The 20,556-nt window shown below is 51.6% G+C and overlaps 7 protein-coding genes across 9 annotated transcripts; 2 read left to right on the top strand and 5 right to left on the bottom strand.

Moving 5' to 3' along the window:
• Positions 1 to 782: 782 nt before the first annotated feature.
• Positions 783 to 5,178, bottom strand: PV05_10103. Of its 3 annotated transcripts, XM_013456503.1 has the most exons (5): positions 5,033 to 5,178; positions 4,939 to 4,979; positions 4,613 to 4,652; positions 4,285 to 4,400; positions 783 to 4,234 (listed from the first exon to the last, which is right to left on the bottom strand). In XM_013456503.1, the coding sequence occupies exon 5, from the start codon at positions 4,163 to 4,165 to the stop codon at positions 1,010 to 1,012; it is 3,156 nt and encodes a 1,051-aa protein (XP_013311957.1). In that variant the 5' UTR covers positions 4,166 to 4,234; positions 4,285 to 4,400; positions 4,613 to 4,652; positions 4,939 to 4,979; positions 5,033 to 5,178; the 3' UTR covers positions 783 to 1,009. The 3 variants fall into 3 exon arrangements, with proteins under 3 accessions (XP_013311957.1, XP_013311959.1, XP_013311958.1); XM_013456505.1 differs by having other exon boundaries at positions 4,285 to 4,652; XM_013456504.1 differs by having other exon boundaries at positions 783 to 4,652.
• A 287-nt stretch (positions 5,179 to 5,465) lies between these two features.
• On the bottom strand, positions 5,466 to 8,205 carry PV05_10102 (uncharacterized protein). The gene is made up of 2 exons (XM_013456502.1): positions 7,847 to 8,205; positions 5,466 to 7,795 (listed from the first exon to the last, which is right to left on the bottom strand). Exons 1-2 carry the CDS (start codon positions 8,155 to 8,157, stop codon positions 5,626 to 5,628), a joined length of 2,481 nt encoding a protein of 826 aa, XP_013311956.1. The 5' UTR covers positions 8,158 to 8,205; the 3' UTR covers positions 5,466 to 5,625.
• A 328-nt stretch (positions 8,206 to 8,533) lies between these two features.
• On the top strand, positions 8,534 to 11,204 carry PV05_10101 (uncharacterized protein). Its single transcript, XM_013456501.1, has one exon. It carries the CDS (start codon positions 8,586 to 8,588, stop codon positions 9,846 to 9,848), a length of 1,263 nt encoding a protein of 420 aa, XP_013311955.1. The 5' UTR covers positions 8,534 to 8,585; the 3' UTR covers positions 9,849 to 11,204.
• On the bottom strand, positions 9,815 to 14,899 carry PV05_10100 (uncharacterized protein). The gene is made up of 2 exons (XM_013456500.1): positions 11,114 to 14,899; positions 9,815 to 11,054 (listed from the first exon to the last, which is right to left on the bottom strand). Exons 1-2 carry the CDS (start codon positions 14,255 to 14,257, stop codon positions 10,620 to 10,622), a joined length of 3,579 nt encoding a protein of 1,192 aa, XP_013311954.1. The 5' UTR covers positions 14,258 to 14,899; the 3' UTR covers positions 9,815 to 10,619.
• Positions 14,900 to 15,088: 189 nt separating this feature from the next.
• On the bottom strand, positions 15,089 to 16,471 carry PV05_10099 (uncharacterized protein). The gene has a single exon (XM_013456499.1). It carries the CDS (start codon positions 16,057 to 16,059, stop codon positions 15,358 to 15,360), a length of 702 nt encoding a protein of 233 aa, XP_013311953.1. The 5' UTR covers positions 16,060 to 16,471; the 3' UTR covers positions 15,089 to 15,357.
• A 577-nt stretch (positions 16,472 to 17,048) lies between these two features.
• Positions 17,049 to 18,575, top strand: PV05_10098 (uncharacterized protein). The gene is made up of 2 exons (XM_013456498.1): positions 17,049 to 17,992; positions 18,059 to 18,575. Exons 1-2 carry the CDS (start codon positions 17,490 to 17,492, stop codon positions 18,105 to 18,107), a joined length of 552 nt encoding a protein of 183 aa, XP_013311952.1. The 5' UTR covers positions 17,049 to 17,489; the 3' UTR covers positions 18,108 to 18,575.
• PV05_10097 (uncharacterized protein) lies at positions 18,167 to 20,549 on the bottom strand. The gene is made up of 3 exons (XM_013456497.1): positions 20,012 to 20,549; positions 19,044 to 19,949; positions 18,167 to 18,989 (listed from the first exon to the last, which is right to left on the bottom strand). Exons 1-3 carry the CDS (start codon positions 20,134 to 20,136, stop codon positions 18,623 to 18,625), a joined length of 1,398 nt encoding a protein of 465 aa, XP_013311951.1. The 5' UTR covers positions 20,137 to 20,549; the 3' UTR covers positions 18,167 to 18,622.
• Between the last annotated feature and the right edge of the window lie 7 nt (positions 20,550 to 20,556).

Genomic DNA, 20,556 nt, shown 5'->3' with positions numbered 1-20,556 from the left:
GTTACGCCCGGATGAGGAGGGCTTTGTCTAGCAGGAAAAGCACCTGGGTTAGGCTGAGTGGTATGAGGTTGTTGAGACCCTCAATCTTCTCGAGTGATCCGAGTATTATGTGCGCAGTCAAGGCCAGGTAAGGTACTCGAAGAATTATACGAGTGGTACTCCCATCACACCCACTTACTCCGTACGGTACACCATTGGTAGCTGGCCAGAGATGCGCATGATGGCGCCAAAGGTCTGAGCTTCCACGCGAGGAACATTGCATCTTGATCTCCGGTTCTGAAACCATCCATCTAGCAATCACGCCGATTCTCTTCCTCGCTCGGTTTCAGCCTCGACGAATTCCACCATGGAAAAATATCCTCCGACTCCACTGTTTTCCTCTGGTCCGCTCTGATATCAGGCTAATGCTTCACGCCCCTGCGATCAGTGGATCTCGGTGGCGCCAAACCCCTGTCCATCATTGTCCGCGTCATCCATCCTTTTGGATAAGGCTCCTTGACAGGACAACTGACCACTTTATCCATGGCGACGAGTCTCCAACATCCACCTACTCCTTGTTCCCAATCCTACTGTGTACAGACACATCCTTCGTGATCCTTCCTTCTGCCGTGGTCAGCGAAATACATACTTTGAAATTCTGGAAAAGACCACCGTACACCCTTGCAGACCAGCTCTCTGCAGGAACCCGGAAAAAGGCGTCCGTGTCTCGCATGGTCACAGCAATGAAGTGTTGGGCCCTCGTACGAGATACCACCCCGGGCACTCAGCCGGGTGCCACCAGATGTAAAGAAAGATGGCGCAGTCCTTCTCAAATTGATCCAGCACAGCCCATACTTTATACGGCTCGAAAATCGGGTTATCCTTGCTTGCTAATGTACACATAACACTCGTGAAACTTTGCCACGCCCTCCGCTTGAATATCACAGTAACCAACCACAGCTATGCGTTCTCTCCATGGTAATTTTTCTGTTGTGAGTAAAATGTTTCTTCCGGATTCTTTCGACAATACTTAAGCTCCTTGCTGCTCATTCACCACTCTGCTTGCTCTCATACTCTCCCTCTCCTTCATACGTTGATGATGATGCCGCTCCTCCTGCACATGAAATCCTGCCTCTTTCGCCGGTCGGTTCCGGGCGCTATCTCCAAATGTGATCTCAACTCGAAGTTGGAGGGAATCACCATTCGGACCGTCGAATATTGTGATGAGGTCGCCTGTGTAGATCTTGCCAAAGAGAGCTGCATCGCCATCAGCGGACTCTTTTCGCAATTCTACACCGTTGACGTAGATGCAACCACTCGCCGAGGTCGCCAGAATGGTTCGGACTCCCGGTATCTCAGTCCAGTCGCCCCCTTGTTCGATGTGTTTCTCCATTCCAGGTGCCCAAAATGTGATTTTGAGAGCATACTTTGGAATTCGTGTATCTTTCAAGTCCGGATACCGCACAGTGCAGTCGACGCCTCGGCCCCATGACGTGAGTCGTGCTTCGAGGTTGACGGTCACGTTCGCAAACGAGCCGGGGACACTAGTGAGCTTGCCGAAACGCTTGGGTGGCTTGATAAAATGTGAAGTCGCAGGGCTTCTTCTTGTCATTCCTTCGGGCTTCGAAATTGGACGGAGAAAGCCATCTGCATCGCCTGTACGGACCACCGCATTTCCAGTCTTTGCGTCTATCGTGGCAGCCAACTCGATCGATAGTGGCCGGCTCGTGGTGCTGAGGATGCCATGGAACGTGTCCGCTTTGGCCCGAAGCTTTTCGGCTCTGGAAGCATTGCGTGCCTCAAGTTCCGCTTCGAGGTTGACAGGATCTGCGATGAGGCCAAGATCGATTCGACGAGTGAATATGGGTTCCTCACTCGTGCGTAGTGTCTCTGCCAGGCCTTCGTCCAGATGTTGGCTGACGTTGCTGGATGGTGACAACTCGCGAGTCCGTGGAGTGACGGGATTGTTGGTCTCTGGTGACGCGGGGTCCGATATATCTGCTTCAGGTGAGGCCATATTGAGCTGACCAATCTGTTGTTCGGCACCCATCAGACTCGCCGCTGACCCGACTGGTGCCTGCTGCCGTATGTCAAGTTCTTGCGCACCTTTGACAGGCTCATGCAAGTTGACTGGGTTCTCTGGGTTCTCTGCGTTCTCTGCACTAGCACTCGAGCCTTGGCGCCCAAAATCATTCACACTGATTTGCTCAACACGGTCTTGAATGTCGTGCACGTCGGCCGTCGTAGTAGGTGGAAGAGCATTGCCAAAAACCCCGGAGCTACGAAGTAATGACTGAGAAATTTCTCCAAACAGGCGTTGAGCTGGAGGTACCATTGGCGAAGGCAAAAGGCTCGATCCAGGATCTGGTAATGTAGGATATGTTAGCCCGTCTGGCGAAATGGCCGTCCCGACGAATGTTCTTGCTCGTTTCGCAGGGCGATCAGGCGTGTGCCCAGATGAAGGCGGCTGAGTCAATTGATTCAGATTGCGAATCAACTCTTCATCAAGCAGATCTTCATCTTCCTCGTCAACAACGGGCAGCGCCCTACCAGCTGAAACAGCCACGTCGACATCTTCGTATAGGAAATGATCAGGCACGTCACGCAACCAAGGATGGCGCAGACACTCAGCTTCCTTCGGCCGCAGAGATGGATTTCTGTTGAGCAGCCTTCCGATGAAATCAATAGCAGCCTGCGAGACGCCGATTTGTCTGAGCGGTTCAAAGTCGACATCTTTTGTCATAATATTATTAAGCATCTGGGCACCACGGTCATCGCCTCTTCCATTAATAGGAGGCTTTCCACAAAGCATGTGAAATATGACCGCGCCGAATGACCACATATCAACCGATTGGTCATATGGTGACGGTGTAGGTCTGGTAACAGGCTCACCCAGTCGACGTCTTTTCGCTGTCGATCCTTGGTTGTAGTTCGCATAGTCGGGGTACACTTCCGGTGCACAATAGAGGAGTGTGCCGCAGAAAGTCTTGAGAAAAGTCTCTTGATCCGTGACACACTTCGACAAGCCGAAGTCCGACAGCTTGACGACGAGAGGAGATCGAGAAGCAATCAAGATGTTGTCGGGTTTTATGTCTCGATGTGTGATGTTTCTTCGATGGAGGTAACCCAAAGCATGGACTATTTGTCGAGTAATTTGCTGCACATCGGGTTCTGAGATCCTTCCCTTCTTCCTAAGCTCCTGCGAGAGCTCACCAAAGGGCACATATTCCATCAAGATATAGATCCAGTGAGAGTACATTTGGCAGTCGACATAGTTGACGATGTTGGGGTGATTGAGGTGTTTCATGATGTTGAGTTCGCTGTCGAATTTCATGTCAAGCACGCCATTCTTGATGAATCGACGCTTGTCCAGTTCTTTGGCTGCATAGATATCTCCCTCTTTTTTTGTCTGGACTCGGTACACTGTGGCGAAGGCTCCTTTGCCCAGCAGTCCTGTAAAGTTGTACAGGCTGCCTCCATTCCAGTGATTGCCGTATGAGCTTTCCCTCATGGATGCAAATTGAGCAACCGCGCCTCTTGCGGCAAGATAGTTGCGAAGGTTCTCTTCATAGGCGTCCTCATGCTCGCCCCTCGATGGGATTCGTATCATCAGCTTGATCTCTTCCTTGTCTCTGCCGCTGACCACGGAGATGATTGAGCCATGTTTGAGTACTATCGTCGCTGGCTTCACCGCGATCTTGCCCCGACGGTCTCTAACCTTGATGTGGACATCGTCGACGATGGTACCATTGGTTGATAGATCTTGCAACATGAGACTGCCCTGACTATTCACAAAGATCTTGAAGTGAATTTTGCTCACAAGATTATCGCTCTCATTAGGTGTCAGGAGGACGTCGCTCGTTGCGCTAGAACGACCGAATCTGAAGCCATCTCGAGGGTCTTTAACATCAGAGGAAATACGCAATGCTATGTCGCGAGTTGCATTGTATTGTGGTCCAAAGATGATCTCCTCTTCGGTGAGTCCTTCCAAGTCATCATTTTGTAGAATGTGCTGCCTGCCATGCACGAGATTGGCTTTGATAGCATCAAATGCAGCAGGAGATGTTGGATGTAACAGACATATCACGTCGACAGCATCACCTTCGCTCACGTTGGAGAGATTTTTTCCGTATCTTCTTGGGTCTTCAACTTGCTGCGTGAGCTGAGTAGGTTGGGAGGAGCCCATGATTACGGTGTCAATGCTTTCGTAGGATTCGCTAACTCGAAGTCCAGGTGTTTCATCTGCGAGACTCCGCTGCACATAAAAATCAGCGATCCTACCTCCTGTTCAGCTCGAGAACGAACCGGAATGAAGGGAGCGAGGTCCCCGAGTCGTCGTTCGTAGTACTCGGCCGGATTTATGTCGGTCTTGTTTGTAGGACTTGTTGCAAGACTGCCATTGCTGGATTCAGACCGCGACTCTTCGTCACCATTAGCAACGTCCATCTTGTTGACATGATAGTGAAGAAACCATGTCAAACATTGTGAAGAGAAGAGATATAGCACAATCCAAGTCACGTCCATGAGGGGGAGGACTCCTGGCTCGCGCCTTCGACAGGCCGCGCTCAGCAGGCCGCGCTCAGGCAACGACATCATATGATATGATCAACGTGCAAACCCCCTTTCCACGTACCTTATTCTCTGTCCGCCTGAGCGCAAAGAAGACCAAACACCTGCCATTGTACAGATCAGCCTCACATCCGACGACAGTCTTTGTGGGTATATAGAAAGCACAAATGCTTCTCTAGGGCATGGGATTGTCATGGTAGGTCGCTCCCAATAGGAGATACCTTCCCCAGCTTGGGTGGTCCTCATATATCTTCATATATATCATTTTGACTTTTCCATTTGCTTTCGAAGGACATCGGACACACACCCACGGTCCATCCTCCAAGAGTGAAAGATGTGCCGCAGAAATGGTGGCTCGCAAAGATTGGAACGAGTATGTGGGCAGCTTACCAACTAGCAAAACCTGGGAAAGAGCGAGGTAGGTCGCCTGCCTTCCAGTCGTCAGCCGGTCTGTTTGTGTATTCAAAGCGTACCCAACACCTACCAGGCAGAAACATAGATTCAACACCCTTCGTTTCGACGCACTGAGCTCGCAAGAGTATATTATGCAGTAGGGAACAAACGAACGCCAACAAAGAGGCCGCACATAGCAATGAAAAGTTCAAGTCAGAAGGGAGACGATGAATGAGGTCGAGGCCTGCGCCTGCGGCCTCGAAGAAATTCCCCCGCCAACCAGTCTTCATGACCCCTGCAAATGCACGCCGAGAATGCAAACTTCGGCACCGGTGGGCTAATCGCGTCGTGCCTCTCGTGCCTTTCCGGGCTTCCGTTCCTGACTTAAAATTAGCGGGCTTGGAGCCTATTCGACCCAAAGAACGGAGCAGAGATGCTCATCATTGCTCATTTGCTCGTTACAGAATCATTGTCGCGAAGAGGACGTCATTGATCTTTACGCGAGGGAAAGGAAAGGCAAGGCTCTTCATCCGATTGTCCAGGCTTCAGCTGGCAGATGCTCCTCATTAGGTACTGTGTAACCCATACATCGTACTACATATGCAATCCTGAACGCAATGCCCATGAGACGCCGGTAGCCATGTTGGCCGGACGGCGAAGTGCAAGAATCAACAGGACAGTCAATCACATCTCCATCGCTTCCTTCGCAAGCTGGTCACGCCTCCTGATTTCTTCCTCTCGTTGCTTCCTGCGGGTCATCATGCCATCTGCTTCCGAGACTAATGGTCCAGCCGCCTGCTGCTCAATCACTGGAGGATGAATCTCAATCGCCGAAACATGATTTTCATAGCCTCTGGGCGTGTTGTTCCTGGTCGCGGGTGGAACGGTGATCTCTCGTCTCAGCTGGCCGGTACTAGTCTCCAGCAGAGCTTCAGTCGCTGCCTGAAACGCTTCGTCGAGAGACAACGTGCTCCGCTGGATCAGGTCCGAGGGGCTTGGAAGAGATACACCATCTTCAGCAGTGGGTGGCACACTGACCCCAGCGCTCATCAGTTTGACCAATTTATTTCTCTCCCGCTGACGTTTTCTTGCCTCAGAGACCGCGGTGCGGTACTCCGGAGTGCTCTTGTCTTTGTCAATCCATTCCTCAAGCCCAAGCTCCTTCAATTCTTTGTTTAATATCTTGGCAGTATACTGAACCTTGGGTTTCGGCTGTTTGGTCTTCTTACGGTACATCTCTTGCTCGTGTGACGTGGGGGTAACAACCTCAAATGTTTCCGGTTCCAATCGGCGAGGCACGAGCTTAGGAATGGCTGCTGGCTCAGGAGCGACACTTCGTCCGTCAAGGGCATTGTCGGTAAGTCTTCTGGCCGCAATCGACCTTCTAGTCCGAGGACGCTTGTTTGGTTCCGCCTCAACAGCAGCATCATTATTGGCAACAGGCTCCGCGAGAAGTGGCTCCTTCTGGCGTGCAGTGGTGCTCTCCATAACGACAGTGGCTGCTGCTTCTTCGTCCCGCCGTTCGACTTGATCTACATCGTGGGTCGGTGAAGGGCGTGTCTCCTGTTGTTGATCGTCGCTGAACTCCACATTGTTTGCTGCTGACAACTGTGTGACTGAGGTATCAACATCACCTAGATCAGCAGTGTCGTCTTGGCAGGAGAATTCCATGATGTCCACATTGGCTTGCTGGCGCGCTCCATCATCCTGTCCTTCTGCAAACCCATCGGACGATAATCCTTGGCGTTCATCAACTGGCGGAGCTCCTGGTTGTTCCGACTTTCTGGCCTGTCTTGGGCGAGTCGAAGTTTGCACCAAGGCTTGATTTTCGGGTTCAATTTGCAGGCTGGACTCGTCGTGTTCTCTGGCTTGATCAGAAAGTTGACTATCAGACTGCTGAGGCGTCGATACTGCATTGACCTCATTTTGCTCCACGGGATCTTCAGTCGGCTGCAGATACTGTTCTGACACATCCCCGGCTTGTTCTTCATCGGGACTAGAGTTCCTTGACGCGGTCGACGTATTTTGCGAACGGTGGTCGGAGGGATTGCTTGATTGCGGCGTTGGCATCTGAACAAAGGATGATCCTGGTTGGAAAGACGGAGATGCATGCCTCAGTGTGGCATCCGCAAAACTTGGGACCATAGACTCAACCAACGCGCTGGGTCGTTTTCGTTTGCCTAACACATTCAGAGACTCATCGCTAATTCTTGAAAGGGTTCCAGTCGATTCCAATCGCTCAATTCGTGCCTTGATAGCAGCGTTTTCCGCTCGAAGTCTCTCGGCTTCTGCTGTGTTTGGCAGAGTGCCTTGCAGGCCTTTGAACATTGACTCCAAAGTTCGCGTCAGGTCACTATGATCCAAGGCATCATTACGTGAAGAGGCGGTTTGCGATTTCAACTCTTTTAGTGTAGTTTTGAGGTCCTCCATTGTGCCTCGAAGTGTCTCTAGCAGCGAAGTCAAAAGCCTGATCTGTGTATCCTGCTGCTGAATCTTCTGGTCCTGCGCGGTAAGCTTCTCTTCTTGCCCCTTTAGTCTTGCCTCCATGCCCAGCCGCAGCCCAATCGCATTTGGAGACTCGGGGTATGCTGCGTTCTGCACTGGCGAAGGCCGATAGGACTGAGTTTGTGAGTCGGGAAAGATTTGATATGGTGAAGACGCAGCGTCTTGTCCAGGTCGCATAGGAGTCTGAGACCATCTCGGAGGTGGAGGGAGGCTGGGTCGAGGAGGGTCGCTAGGTCTTACGGTTCTTGAACGGATAATGTCCCCAGAAAACCCGAAGAGGGCGTCGACGATAGTGTTTGTGTCGCTGTCTTTCAGATATGTTTTCGAGAGTTTGTAAAAGTATTGATCTCTGCTTCACATTAGCGTCTATGCATAGCTAACCTCGATACAAGAGACATACATGAGTCGTCTTTGTTCTGGGGTTGGCGCCGCTTTGCAGTATTGACCGAGGGCTGCTGAGCACTTTTTGCAGAACACCTCCGCAAGGCTACATCCCTGAACTGCTCGTTGCAGAGCTCCTTCAGGTACAACTTGTGTTTTGTTCCCAATTTCTGTCCCGAAGTGCTTGCCTTGATGGGCAGGGTAGACGTAGGAGGAAGTCAGGCGGGTCCATTCGTTTGCAAAGACGCCGATTTGAGTATCGCACTGAGAACAGAATAGATTGACATTCGGTGACGGTGGCTGCGACACCCGTCGTGACGACATGGCCATGATACAAGCGTTGCTGTTATATGGAGATTGTACACATGACAATGAGCGTATTGTCTAGGTTTAAAAGGACTCTGGACGTTTAACTACTGCGGCTAGAGTGGTTTTGAAAGTGCGGGACCCTTTGAGCGCGTGCATGGAACGCGTCGAGAACAACCATCATCAAATTTCGCTTCGTGTCCCTATGCTCCGTGGGCGCGAACTCCCAATTAGGAAGGTAGACCAGGCACGACCAGGCCGGCACCTAAAGAGCTAACGTAGTAAGTACACGGCTGGACGGCAAAGAACGGTCCTCCGTATTCGTCATGGTGTGGGTGCTGGTCGCACATCGCCGCTCCACAATCATCGGTTTTGCACGCCTTCCACGCCCTTCGCGATGCTGGACGAAGACTCATATCTGGGCGTGTCCTCATTAGGGCTTTGCCGTGGAAATGCTCCTACACAGCCATCGGACAGCGCTGAGAAGGAGTCAGCCAAGAGCAGGCCCCAGATGTGTATATATATCTCAAACTTACAAGTACTTCCAGAACCCATCTAGGACCAGGATGACTGCCTCCATCGAGACCTCCAACAGCCATGCAGCAACACACAAGAGCATCAACGCCTGGCAACAGCCGGGCCCAGCGTCCTACGATTTCCGTAGCGACGTAATGACCACGCCGACCGAATCTATGCTGCGCGCCATCACTAGCACCACGCTGCTAGACGATGTCTTTCTCGAGGACCCCACGACCAACGACCTTGAGGCACACCTAGCCTCCCTCTCCGGTCACGAGGCTGCGCTGCTCGTCATGTCCGGCACGATGGGCAACCAAGTCTCCCTCCGCACGCACCTGACTCAGCCACCACACTCCGTCCTATGCGACATCAGGGGCCACATCGTCAACTACGAAGCTGGCGGCGTCTCATCGCTGTCCAACGCCATGCTCATCCCCATCATGCCGGCCAACGGGCACCATCTGACGCTTGAGGACGTTGAGAGGCATGCCATCATCTCCGACGACGTGCACGCCTGTCCGACGCGGGTCATCTCCCTCGAGAACACGCTTGATGGGATGATTATGCCGCTCGACGAAGTTCGCAAGATCTCGGCTTTTGCCCGCGAGCACGGCATTAAAATGCACCTCGACGGGGCGCGCATCTGGGAAGCTGTGGCTGCGGATGCGGGTAGCCTACCCGATTTCACCACCTGCTTTGACAGCGTCAGCTTGTGTTTCTCGAAAGGTCTTGGGGCCCCGATCGGGAGCATCATTGTTGGTTCCAAGTCCTTTATCGCCCATGCCAGGCGCATACGCAAGATGCTCGGTGGCGGCACGAGGCAGGCAGGCGTGATATCTGCGGCAGCACGGGTCGCCGTGGATGAAACGTTTGGCAAAGGTCCCAGAGGTGAGGGCGGGAAACTGCGCGCCGGCCACGCTCAAGCTCGCAGGATCGCAGAACTGTGGCAGAGCAAGGGCGGCCAGCTCACAAAACCAGTCGAGACGAACATGGTCTGGCTGGATATCGAGCACGAAGGATTCACGGCAGACACTTTCGCCGAGCTTGCAGCCACAGAGGGCATCAAGGCTCGCGGCGGCAGGTTAGTAGTGCACTATCAGATTACAGAGGATGCTGTTCAGCGATTAGGACGGATCATGGACAAGATGCTCAAGAACGGAGACAGTAGCAAACAGAATGGACTCAACGGCCAGTAATTGACCTATCCTTGAGCTTGATCAGTTGACCTAGGAAGGTGTTTTCGAATGTGAAATGCAGCCTGCAAGGCGCTCAACTCAGCCCGACTCCAGCATAGAGTAACGACTCCAACAGTAAAAAGTGGTCCCACACCTGTCTCCTTTCGCCCTTGTCTTGTCATCCACAACTTCTGAAAGAGCAGTACGGGAGTGAGGCCGTTATGAACAAAAATTTTCCTCGTTACACGATCCTCGCCCGACCATATTATCCAACCACACCTGCTCCCATGTCCAAGAATGCCTCGTCGCCAAGTGAAGCAGCATCGATCTGCTCCATGTCGAAAGCGGAGCGCCCAACGCTCGAGATCAGCTTCCATGAATTTCTAACAAGATTTGCGAATTTTGGTTCCGCCTGCTGTCAACATGCAACGGCGTCGTGCCTGCAATGAGAGCAGGCAGCATAAGGTAGCAAAACAAAAGCACACTGTGCACAACAGAGCCCAGTGTCGTCAGCAAAAAGTGGGAATAAAGGTTGCAGAAGCTCTGCGATTGCTGTCTCATGCAGCGGAAAATGAACTCCGTGAGCCCTTGGAAAACCCCATGAACATAAGAAAGATTGAGTGTCGTCAAATTCGTCCAACTGGTGGACCATTCAATGGTCACACCTTTTTCTCCGTGGCGACACAAGACACACCGTTTAGGTCGTCTGGGCCATGCCCCCATCATAAACCAACAAGGTGACAAGAACGCCGCAATATGCTGAAGACTCTTTCGATGTTGAGAAATGGCTTGTCAACCTGCAATGCCCATCTGACCTGGCCTAGGCTGGAAGCTGTGCCTACCAGAAGGTGTACCTCCATGGCTTCCTCCGCTTCCGGAGCTACCAGCTCGGTCTCTGGCGTAAGGGCTATTGGGAGCGCTAAAGTTGAAGTCGTTTTTGGGGGCGGATGTGGCTGAAGCGATATTTTGTACAGGACGGACGGAACTCTGCTTTTGCCAGGCCGTAGCTTGGTAAGGGTCAACATCGACACGTGTTGCCACAGGTCCAATCGAACTTGAAGCTGACGCAGGGCTGCGGATTGGGGCATCAGCTGGCTGAACTGTTTGCTTTTGCACCTGACCTCTCGCAATATGGCCGTATCTTGATAGGATTTCCTTGGTCGTGATTTCTGCGGTCCCAGCGTGAAGGCTGCTATCAGTCAAGATGGACTGTAAATCTTCTGGAACCTGTGAATACATCTGTTAGCAGGCTATCCAAGAGAGTCATATTAAGAAGGCCCTCGTACCTGACAGCAATAGTCGTTGTACTCGATCAAAGTGTTAACGGCTTCTATGGCGAGGAAACTGTCGTCAACCTGCGGAACTTGTGGCTGTCTGGCATTTGGTGACTTCTCCTTGGCGTACAAAATGTTGGGAGCCATCACCGTAGCCAGATTGTGTATGTCCATCTTACTGCCAGACTCCTCATCCACCTGAGAAAAGGATGCTGCCCACTTTAGGAAAGAGAACAGCACTTCCATGGTGTCGCGATGGCTCTTTGGCATCAAGCAGCATGTCAAATGCATGACTCTTCTCCGGCGTTCCTCATCTTCGATCATTTGTGAAGTGATCCATAATTTGTGCAGTTTGAATGTCAATAGAGGTTCGGGCATTTCCCGCAGGAATTTCTTCAGTAAGGCAGCCACTTGGACAGGATTCTCCCGGTTGAGGTCTGGTGTTTGATTAGAATCGATCGCTTCTGAGGCTTCTTTGAGCCGCTTGATGTTGCCATTCTTTCGAAAGACCCCTTCCACCGACATATCCATTTGCTTCATGGCCGAGACGCAGTCGTCAACAATCGCCGGAACTCTCAAGGCTCCAGGGCCCACTCCATTAGTGGATTCTGCGCCCTCACGCTCGACCAGGGTCTCCAGAGGGATGCCGAATATACCCTTTTTCTTGGTTTTGCCATCGTTGCGGAGTGCACGGCTGACTTTACCCCAGAAAGTCTGCTTCCTCGTTTCGATCAGCCCAAGCAAATCTTCGAGCGTGTACTCCCCTTCTAGCAGAGGCTGCATCGAGAGAACAGCAACATGTCGCACAATGAAGTACTCAAGTGCAGTCAGTTCAGAGAAATACCGCTTGGTCCGCAATGGACTGGGTTCACCTGCCAGTAGGTCATTGCCACCAGAAGTACCTCTTTGGTGACCGTTGACGAGTCTTGGTTCGTTGCCGCGGTGTCCGATAAGATTAGTGCCCGCATGACGGAAGGCGTTTGGTCTTTGCTCTTTGGCTTGTTCGGCAGCCACAATTCTCGGGATATCGTCGAGGGTCAAACCATCTTGGTTGCCGAAAGTCAACTCTGGGCGCATTCTACCGTCAAGATCTCGTTCTTCAACGATTTGGAAGCCACCGCGGTTTCTCCCTTCCTGGCCATCTCCTGCCTCCGAGCCTGGCCGGACCCCGGTGGGTCCATAGAGGACTTTCGATTCACGAGCTTTTCGGAAGGTCGTAGAAAGAGTTCGTTCATTCCGGGTGGACCTAAGCCGTTTCATTTCGCCGACTGTTTGCTCCAAAGACGACTCTTGCTGTTGACTTGAGGCGCCTGCATAAGACCTCGATCTCGAGCCCATCATTTGCCGAGAAGTGACCTTTTCACCAGTTGGCGAAACACGGTGGCCTTCAGTGGTGTTGTAAGGGGTTAGATTGGGGTCGTCCGAAGTGTGCGGCAAGGTTCCACCAGACTTGAGGACCTCCAGCAGTCGTGCTAGAGCAACGCGAAGAAGGAAAACATACTGTTGGAGCTTGGTGACATAGGAGAAGCCCGAGACAGGATCCTGTAATCTTCGTGAATGCTCGACGCAATAAGCTTTGTCCTCTTTCTCGCTGTAAACAGCGAGCGCAAGATCTGTTGTCAAGTCGCGCTGACAGACGCTGCAGGTAAGGTGTGATGGCTTTGCATGCCAGCGGCGGCCGTAGATCATAACACATTCGTCATCAATAGGTTCCATACAGGCCGAGCAGCAGTCTGACTCCTGATTTGCTAATCCTGCCACGCTCTCTGCCAGATCAAGCGACTTCAGTTCCTGCTCTTTGATTGTTTCAAGGTCCGATAGTTCGTCCAGAAAAGCATGTAGACCTTCCGGAGAACGGCGCTCTCTCTCTAGTTTCAGAGCTCCTTGGAGACCGATGCGAATGAGGAGCTTCAAGTAGTGGGCCAAGCCTGTGACGAGAGATAAGAGCTCCTGGGTGACTCCGAGCTTGCGCACGCCAGTCTCCTGAGTTTTTGAAAGGAGGGTGAAGAATGCCACAACTTTCTTGCAAAGCAGCTTGGCCTCTCGGCCATAAGCTAGTTCTTTCAGTCCAGCTGCAACAACAAGAGACGCAAGAGTATCAATTGCCCCAAAAAGAATATCAACGTGCCAAATGAATTTTCGTGCAACGATGACTCCGTCAACATAGACACCATTGCTGACATGCAGAAGCATGTCGGAGATGCAGGAGGCGGAAGACTCTTCAAATGTAGACAGGGTGCTCCAGATTCGGTAGACTTTGTCTTCCATCTTTTCTTCGTCTTCTTTGACTTGCTCCCGCTCATCGTCTGTGACTGGTGCATTTATGTCTTTTCTCTCCGAAATTGCTCCATTCTGTGCCAGTCGCACATTCCAAAACTTGTGAATCATGTAGCACTCGGGGTGCCAATGTTGGTTTTGTCCATTGCGGAAGATTTCAACAAACTGCTTGAGAATGGCAGTCTGACAACCATTGCAACGCTGCGCGAATTGTGTGGAATAATGAAAGTGACAGTAGACTTTTCCATCATGCTCGTAGTAGCTATCCTGGGCGCCAAATACTGTCGGACATACAGAACAGGTGAAATGTTCGATGTGATATTTGCGGTCAAGCGCTGTGATGTAGGAACCCCGGAGAGCGCCGCCGCATTCGAAGCAAAGAAGGTCCAGACGTCGGAAGTAGTCTGTCTCACAGAGAGGAAACTGTCCAGATCCATCCTCCGCGTCAACAGGAAAGAATTTCGAAGCGACAATCTGTCCACAGTCGGCACACTTGAAACAGTCGAGATGAAACGTGCCTCCTAGAGCGCGCACAAATTGGCCGGTCAAGGGCTCGCCGCATTTCTTGCATGTGCGCACCGTAGCACCTGGCGATTTGCCAGAACTGCCATTTGTTCTTGATCTGCTTCTCTCGCTGCCACCAGGTCCGCCGAGAGATCTCTTTCTGCCGGTCCGGCTCTCTGTGGAATATCTGGCGTCGCTGTCATATTGAGCATCATTCGGATTCCCAATTGCCTGATGTTGGCCATACCCATTGTATTGACCATTTCCATTGGATGATGTCCGCTGAGGCGGTTCATTCTGAGGTCGCGGCGCGCCTATTGTGTATCTTGTTGTTCCAGGATTTCCTTGAGGCAGCTCTTCGAGCGGAGCCGCCATTTTATGTTACTCCTCGATATGTGTTGCATGTATGTGTCTCCACCGACCGAGTAAACATTCGACACGAATGACTTCCAGCAGCCGAAGCTCTGGTGCACACGTAGGTCGCACGTCCGTAAGTGACCCAGATCTTTTCCTTAAACGTTGTCAAGCCCTCCTTTGGTCGCACGGACACACTTCATGCAATACACACCACACGCAGGTCCGGTGAAGAATGAGGCGAGGAGAGAGTTCGGCAGTGTGGTTTCGGGTTTCAATCAACCTCGCTGCGCCCTCTTGGGCAAGGTCGAAAGCGGTTTGACGGCGCAAAGGCGGACAGGCTCTCTCAGAAAGCCTAGGAAGAGGTTACATGCACAGCGGCGCGACGGGTGAGGAAGGAGTACCGCTCGGGGAATTGGTGGTCAGGCTCGGGCTGAGGAAGGTGTAGGTTGATTTAAGGGGTCAATCGACAAGGCAACGCGTCTATTCGTTGTTGAGAATGGTAAGACGGCCCTGCCGACAAATGTCTGAAGACAGTATGATGAAGACTGAAGGACAATAGAGTGCGTGGTGGCTTGCAGTGTCAGATGAGGTGCAGTGCAGTGCTGCAGGGCCATAATTAGACAGGGCGAACAATTGGCTTCTCGCTGTCCATGTCTAACGCCTTTCTACTTGGGGCTAGCGTGTCCGCTGATCTCAAAATCTCCTGGCACCCAGGCATGGGGGCAATCTTTGGAGCCTGCATCTACTGGCCACTTGTCTACCATTCTCTGAGGTTGGGGATTTCACCATCAAGACTTTTCTGGCTTTGTTTCATGATTACGGCTCGAACGGTACGAGAATGTCACGGGACCAAGGACTCGGGTGCAACCGAACGGGGTAGATCTGGACAAGGTACCGGGAGGTACCTACCTAGGTAGGTAGGCATCACGCCCCCTCGCTCAAGCTCCCGATGCATTGAAATAGACTTAAGGTCTCCAAAATATTTCATTTAGGCAGGAAATGGCATCAGGCCGCACACCTGCATGCGGGCCACAGCCAGCGTATATTCCATGCAAATAATGTTTCCAAGCCATGCCTTTTCTTAATTGCCCTATCCATTCACCGTGGCTCCGCTCCCCTTAAGTTTCCCTCAACACTTTGACCAGCACAAGCCCGTCCTGAACTGCTATGTCCACGTTCTTGACCTTTACTTTTTCCGGGAAAGTAACAGAACGCTCGAAGGATCCCTCTTGTCTCTCCCTATGGAGAGGTTTCAAATGGGCAATCTCGATTCCCTGGAAAGCTTCCAATGAATCCAAGTTAAGAGCCGTGGAGCCTTGAACCTTTCCACGTATGAAGATGATTTTCTCGTCGATCCATTCAATTTTCACATCTTCAGGCCTGACTCCGGGAACATCTCCCATAAGCAGCCAGCCAGTCACGCTTTCGGGCACTGCGCTGCTTTCGCTGCCGCCCTCACCGCTGGAGTCTATCTCGAAGACATCGAACTTTGGGGCTAGCACTCCGTGGTGTGAAGGCAGGGCGTCGACGTTGTAGTAGGCGTCGCCCACGTGTTGGAGCTTTGCGCGCAAAGAGTGCCTGTCCACCAGAGAAATATGATGAGGGTGCAGAAAACATTCGAGCGTTGCCATCGCGAGAGATCCCGAATGTCTGCTTTCAATGACTCTGCGATTCGCAAATGTGGAGCAGGGCACAAACAGAGAATGGTTTAAAGCTGAGGTTTGGTATCGCTTGTCGGTTTCAAGTTGATTTTGCTGTTGCTGAGATATGTTCGCAGTATGGCTCTTGTTCAGGGGGTGACAGATCCCTCGGGTCACCATCAGAGCACACGGTGATATTTATCATGCCCTCTCAAAGACGGCCGCGTACCGTGAACACTTACCTCTAATTCATCAGAGCTGGTCCAGCTCTCGAACGTTCCATTTCAAATGGATGGACTGATCCTTGTTTAGCGAAAAGACAGCTTTGAGTTCTTCATGGGACAGGGCCTCCACGGAGTTCAGGCACGTGGCGTCTCGCTTCGATCTCAATGGATCGAGGTTGAAGCTCGCTGTCCAAATCGAGTAACCATGATACGATGGAAGAGCTTAGGCCTCGCTTTTACAGTGGGAGAGGATCGGAGAGTACGAAAATCGACCAAGGTTGCTGACCAGGGAAATGTCAGAGTCGAACCACTCTAGCAGTCATATGACATGAAATTTGCGGTCAATGAACACTTCTAGAAGATAGATAATAAACAATCTTGGAAGACGAGAAACTGACAATTCGAAAATACCTCGGAGCCAGTGGAAAGAACACGGATCGGCTAAATGTATTACTCGTTGCGAGCTATTTCAACCTGTTGTAATGACAATATCTCACTCCAAGTGTGTCCAGGACACGAATCACAAGCGACAAAGCCGGCTCTGTGTTGCCATGGACAATATATATACTAGGTACCTATCTATATTACTTCGATTTCCCAGATGGGTGCAATCTGGCCAAACATTACGAACAATTTGTGTCTTGTCAATGCCGTAGCCTGCATGTTTGTGCGCAAGCAGAACAGGGGCACTCGCATCCAGGCTGATTTCGCCTTCCAGCGTCCGTCAACAACGTAATCAATACGCATATCGGTGTAACACCTCGTCCACTAATGTTACCAAATCAAACCACCTGCGCATTTTTAGTCTTTGTATCTCCTGATGAGGTGAGCTTCCCCAGCGCATTCTCGTCCAATAGTTCCCCAGCCGACTTGCTGTTGCTCCGTGCACTTTTCTGGTCATCGACGACACCAGGACGATCGTTTAGTGCCCATGATGCAGGCAAGCCTTCCTCGGCTTGCCCCGGTCAACCCCAAGCACATGAATGCCATATGCCGGGTCAAGGATCTGGTAAGTCATGCGATCACTTCGCTCTTGACCGAACATGGGGATCAAGCTAGATATTGCGCTCGTGCTACTTCCTTGGGAGCTAGGTGCCGATTAGCCTCCAGCTTGAGATGCCGTCTGCTCTCATCTGAAAGACTGAGGAGGATGCGCCGACCAAAGCTCTGCTATATATAAAAATGCCTGCATCCTGACAGCGCCCCTTCTTCCTCTCCATATCCGTTCGTACATACTCGAGACAAATTCTACCACACAGAGCTCTCAGCAGTCTGGAAGCAATCTAAGTAGTGCAAGACTACAAAACATTTCTCACCGCCCGACCACTTGCTACCGTATCAGCGATCACCCCTCTTCGACTGTGCGGAAAAGCAACTTCAAACACTATGGCATACGCATACTACTACGACTTGCCACCCCCATTAGTCGACAATTTGCATGAACGACATCATCAGCATCAAAGTCTAATGCAATATATCGCTCGCCGACACCCTAGACCCGAAGACAATCCTAACCAACCGGACGTTGACTTCCGCGACGCAATCAAGGAATACTTGGTTGAAGTCGAGGTTCCCGGCATCAAGAAGCCAGACGAAGTGACTGTTTCCTGGACTGGCTCACGGTCGCTCCTCTTGACAGGGCAGACATACCGACCAGACTATGGAACCCCTGAGACCACGGATGTGGAGGAAGATAAAGACAAGCCACAAGCTGGCGGAATCCATCTATTGGTGGGCGAGAGGAGAATCGGGCCTTTCAGAAGATATATCAACTTTCCGACCGATGTGGAGAACGTCAGTGTGACGCTGGAGGCCGGTTTGCTGAAGATCAAGGCCCCAAAGAAAGGCTTCGCTGACGTCGCCGATGCCAAAGTGGATGTCAAGCACGCGTGAGTCGCATCTTGTATCAAGTTCTGCAATCAGGGGTAGTAATACTGATGTGAATGCAAATGGAGTGATCCTAAGCGTTCTATGCCGATCCAACATACATTCGGTGGCATCTGAACGGCTACGAGTGCTCGGAGTGCTCGTGCAAGGAGGTAGTTATGGACTCAGTTCGGCTGGACGGCGCTAGTCTCGAACAGAGTCAGGTGTCAGGCTTTCTCGAGTAATTCAAGCTGGATTTCGGTGCTATTGTCCTTCCAACTCTCTTTCGCTGTCTCTCCTTTCGTACATTATGAAAGGCGTGTCTTCCGCATGATGTCCTATCCCAGTATGACCGCAAAAACACCGGGACCTCTCTAATCAACTCTCCTCATTCTCGACGGACTTCTTCTCAGGCCGACCTTGGACTTGAGATGCCAGCCGGCAACCACCAATTCCATCATCACTGCCAACTAGTGGACGTTCAACCGCTTAGCAGTCTGACCACGCAGTAGCCAATCGATATCGCGGGTTCGTGAGTGCCACTCCTCCCAATGTCTCAAGGGTGACGGCCGTGCTGAAGGCCATCTCTCTCGCGGTTGTACCAAGGATCAAGACATGTTGCCGTTGCACACTGAATTGTTGCAGATTGCGTTTTAGTACTCGTCCCGATAGTGGTCGAAGTCTCTGTAGTCGCGTCGACATCTGGAGCATACCCGCATCGCGCGCCCGTCGCACTGCCACAAGAAATCGTTGGCATGCCAACCACAATCTCGGCAGCGACTCATTTCATATCTTTCGTCGCCAGCGAAGCGATTAAGATCAGATCGGGTCCAGTCATTGTGTCGGCAGTCTTCCTCTGTTTGCAATTCTCTGGCAACTTGTTCAGTATTGGCAGGCCGACCCTGACGCTCGGCTACTTGTGCAGCTCGATCATACAGGCGATCTACGTGCCACCGTGAACATGAGCAATTTTTCCAGGTAACGCTACATTCGTAGCAGAACTCCATCCCGCACAGGCATCTACAATAGTGAGTCAGTTTGCTGCTAAAATCGTTCTGTGTACGAAGTGCATACTTCATATGATTGCATCCATAGGTGATCTCGACGGCGTGATGACAGCCTGGGCAGGTTGCAGCGCCATTCTCGTCTCGCCAATGCTCAAAAGCTTCGTCATTGACGGCTGAACAGTCTGGCTTCTCATGATATGGTCCTTTGCAGCTGGCACATGTGCGCTGCTGACAGGTCGGGCACGTGGCCATGCGATCCGAGATCGTATCTGGCAGGGATGAAGGCAGAGCATGTCTGTTGATGACAGTAGGTTCGATCTTTGGTGTATACTCCATGATCTTTGCCTTCGCGTCACTGATCATCTTGTCTCCCAGAGCGAGAGCAACATCAGGGTTGTCAAGCGAAATAGACTGGATCTGCACACAGCATCGTACGGGATATCCGCCATGACTCTTGATGGCCAAGTCGAATGCGCGTCTCAGACAGCCATGACACCAGGAGTGAGGACATTCACCAAAAACGACGCTCTCAGAGTACAGTACCTGGTCGGCGCAAATGTAACACTCTCTTCTCGCTTGTTCATCCAGCTTCAGCCGCTCGATGTAGTCCTCGAGTCGGGTGCTTCCATCGGGGTTGACTCTACAGTCTTCGCAGTTGCCAGTTTCACCAGCTCGTCCTTGGCCTCGGCGGCGAACAGGTGTAGAACCCTGTCGATTTCCCAAATCGCCCAGCTGAGGAAGGTCAGAGAGCATAGCACGGTACATACTATGCTGCATTCTCTGACTTGTTCGACGTGCCTCTAAGGCTTCCACCTCTTGCATCTGCAGGTTAATCGCGGCTGCTTCATTTCTTAACGTCGCCGCATACTTGGATGATTCAGGAATGGTTCGCAACGCGTTTCCAATGTCTTGTAGTTGCTGGGTGAATGCGACTCGAGCGATCTCCGCGTCCCAGTCGTCGTTTTCCATGGTTCTGAAAGGCATTAGCAAGACATCAATGTTCGGCAAATGCATCGAGTGGCCAACGCAGCTGACCTTGGTTGATAGTCACGATTCAACAGAGTCCTGCTATCAGGTCCTCGTGCCCACGCTCCGGAATCAGGTTTGTTCCATGTCAACGAACGCGACCAAGCGAGAAATTTGGATAACGACAACATCATGTGGATGTAGAGTCAGCACAGCATACGAAGCCGCATGTTGCAAACAGAAGAATGTCGTATGTGAAGCAATTTGTCTACAGAAGCGCAAGTCGAACTGACCTTCATCTTATCACTGAGCGTGACTGAGAGCAGTGAATGCGTCACCTGAGACATACTCTTCCATGGATTTACTTGACCTTCACTTCGGTATAAGTCATTGATCCGGCTCAGAGAGTCTAAGACCACCTGTCACCCATCTGTGAGCAGTTTAATAACGGTTGTGGAAGGGCCATTTGATGGACTGTAATGGACTTCTTTCATCGAGACTCGCAAAGCTTCGTGTGAGCCAAGAAGGGTCTTCGCAAGCACTTTCAGCTTTGCCTGTCGCATCACTCCCACCGAGGTATCTGAGGATAGGGTGAGCGTGGGTGATGAACTGTT

Source organism: Exophiala xenobiotica, assembly GCF_000835505.1.
Source record: "Exophiala xenobiotica strain CBS 118157 unplaced genomic scaffold supercont1.6, whole genome shotgun sequence".
Classification (NCBI taxonomy): Eukaryota; Fungi; Ascomycota; class Eurotiomycetes; order Chaetothyriales; family Herpotrichiellaceae; genus Exophiala; species Exophiala xenobiotica.
The sequence above is the reverse complement of the archived record's forward strand: the minus strand, read 5'-3'. Positions and strand labels throughout refer to the sequence as shown.

Bases quoted from the DNA above. Each gene is read 5' to 3' on its own strand.
- PV05_10101 (XM_013456501.1), top strand. From the start codon at position 8,586: ATGCTCCTACACAGCCATCGGACAGCGCTGAGAAGGAGTCAGCCAAGA.
- PV05_10098 (XM_013456498.1), top strand. From the start codon at position 17,490: ATGGCATACGCATACTACTACGACTTGCCACCCCCATTAGTCGACAAT. The intron at 17,993-18,058 runs GTGAGTCGCATC...ATGCAAATGGAG, and splicing joins AAAGTGGATGTCAAGCACGC to TGATCCTAAGCGTTCTATGC.
- PV05_10102 (XM_013456502.1), bottom strand. From the start codon at position 8,157: ATGGCCATGTCGTCACGACGGGTGTCGCAGCCACCGTCACCGAATGTC. The intron at 7,796-7,846 runs GTATGTCTCTTG...AATGTGAAGCAG, and splicing joins CCAGAACAAAGACGACTCAT to AGATCAATACTTTTACAAAC.
- PV05_10099 (XM_013456499.1), bottom strand. From the start codon at position 16,059: ATGGTGACCCGAGGGATCTGTCACCCCCTGAACAAGAGCCATACTGCG.
- PV05_10097 (XM_013456497.1), bottom strand. From the start codon at position 20,136: ATGATGTTGTCGTTATCCAAATTTCTCGCTTGGTCGCGTTCGTTGACA. The intron at 19,950-20,011 runs GTCAGCTGCGTT...AATGCCTTTCAG, and splicing joins AATCGTGACTATCAACCAAG to AACCATGGAAAACGACGACT. The intron at 18,990-19,043 runs GTATGCACTTCG...TCACTATTGTAG, and splicing joins TATGGATGCAATCATATGAA to ATGCCTGTGCGGGATGGAGT.
- PV05_10103 (XM_013456505.1), bottom strand. From the start codon at position 4,575: ATGATGTCGTTGCCTGAGCGCGGCCTGCTGAGCGCGGCCTGTCGAAGG. The intron at 4,235-4,284 runs GTTCGTTCTCGA...TTTTATGTGCAG, and splicing joins ACCTCGCTCCCTTCATTCCG to CGGAGTCTCGCAGATGAAAC.
- PV05_10100 (XM_013456500.1), bottom strand. From the start codon at position 14,257: ATGGCGGCTCCGCTCGAAGAGCTGCCTCAAGGAAATCCTGGAACAACA. The intron at 11,055-11,113 runs GTACGAGGGCCT...ATGTATTCACAG, and splicing joins ACAACGACTATTGCTGTCAG to GTTCCAGAAGATTTACAGTC.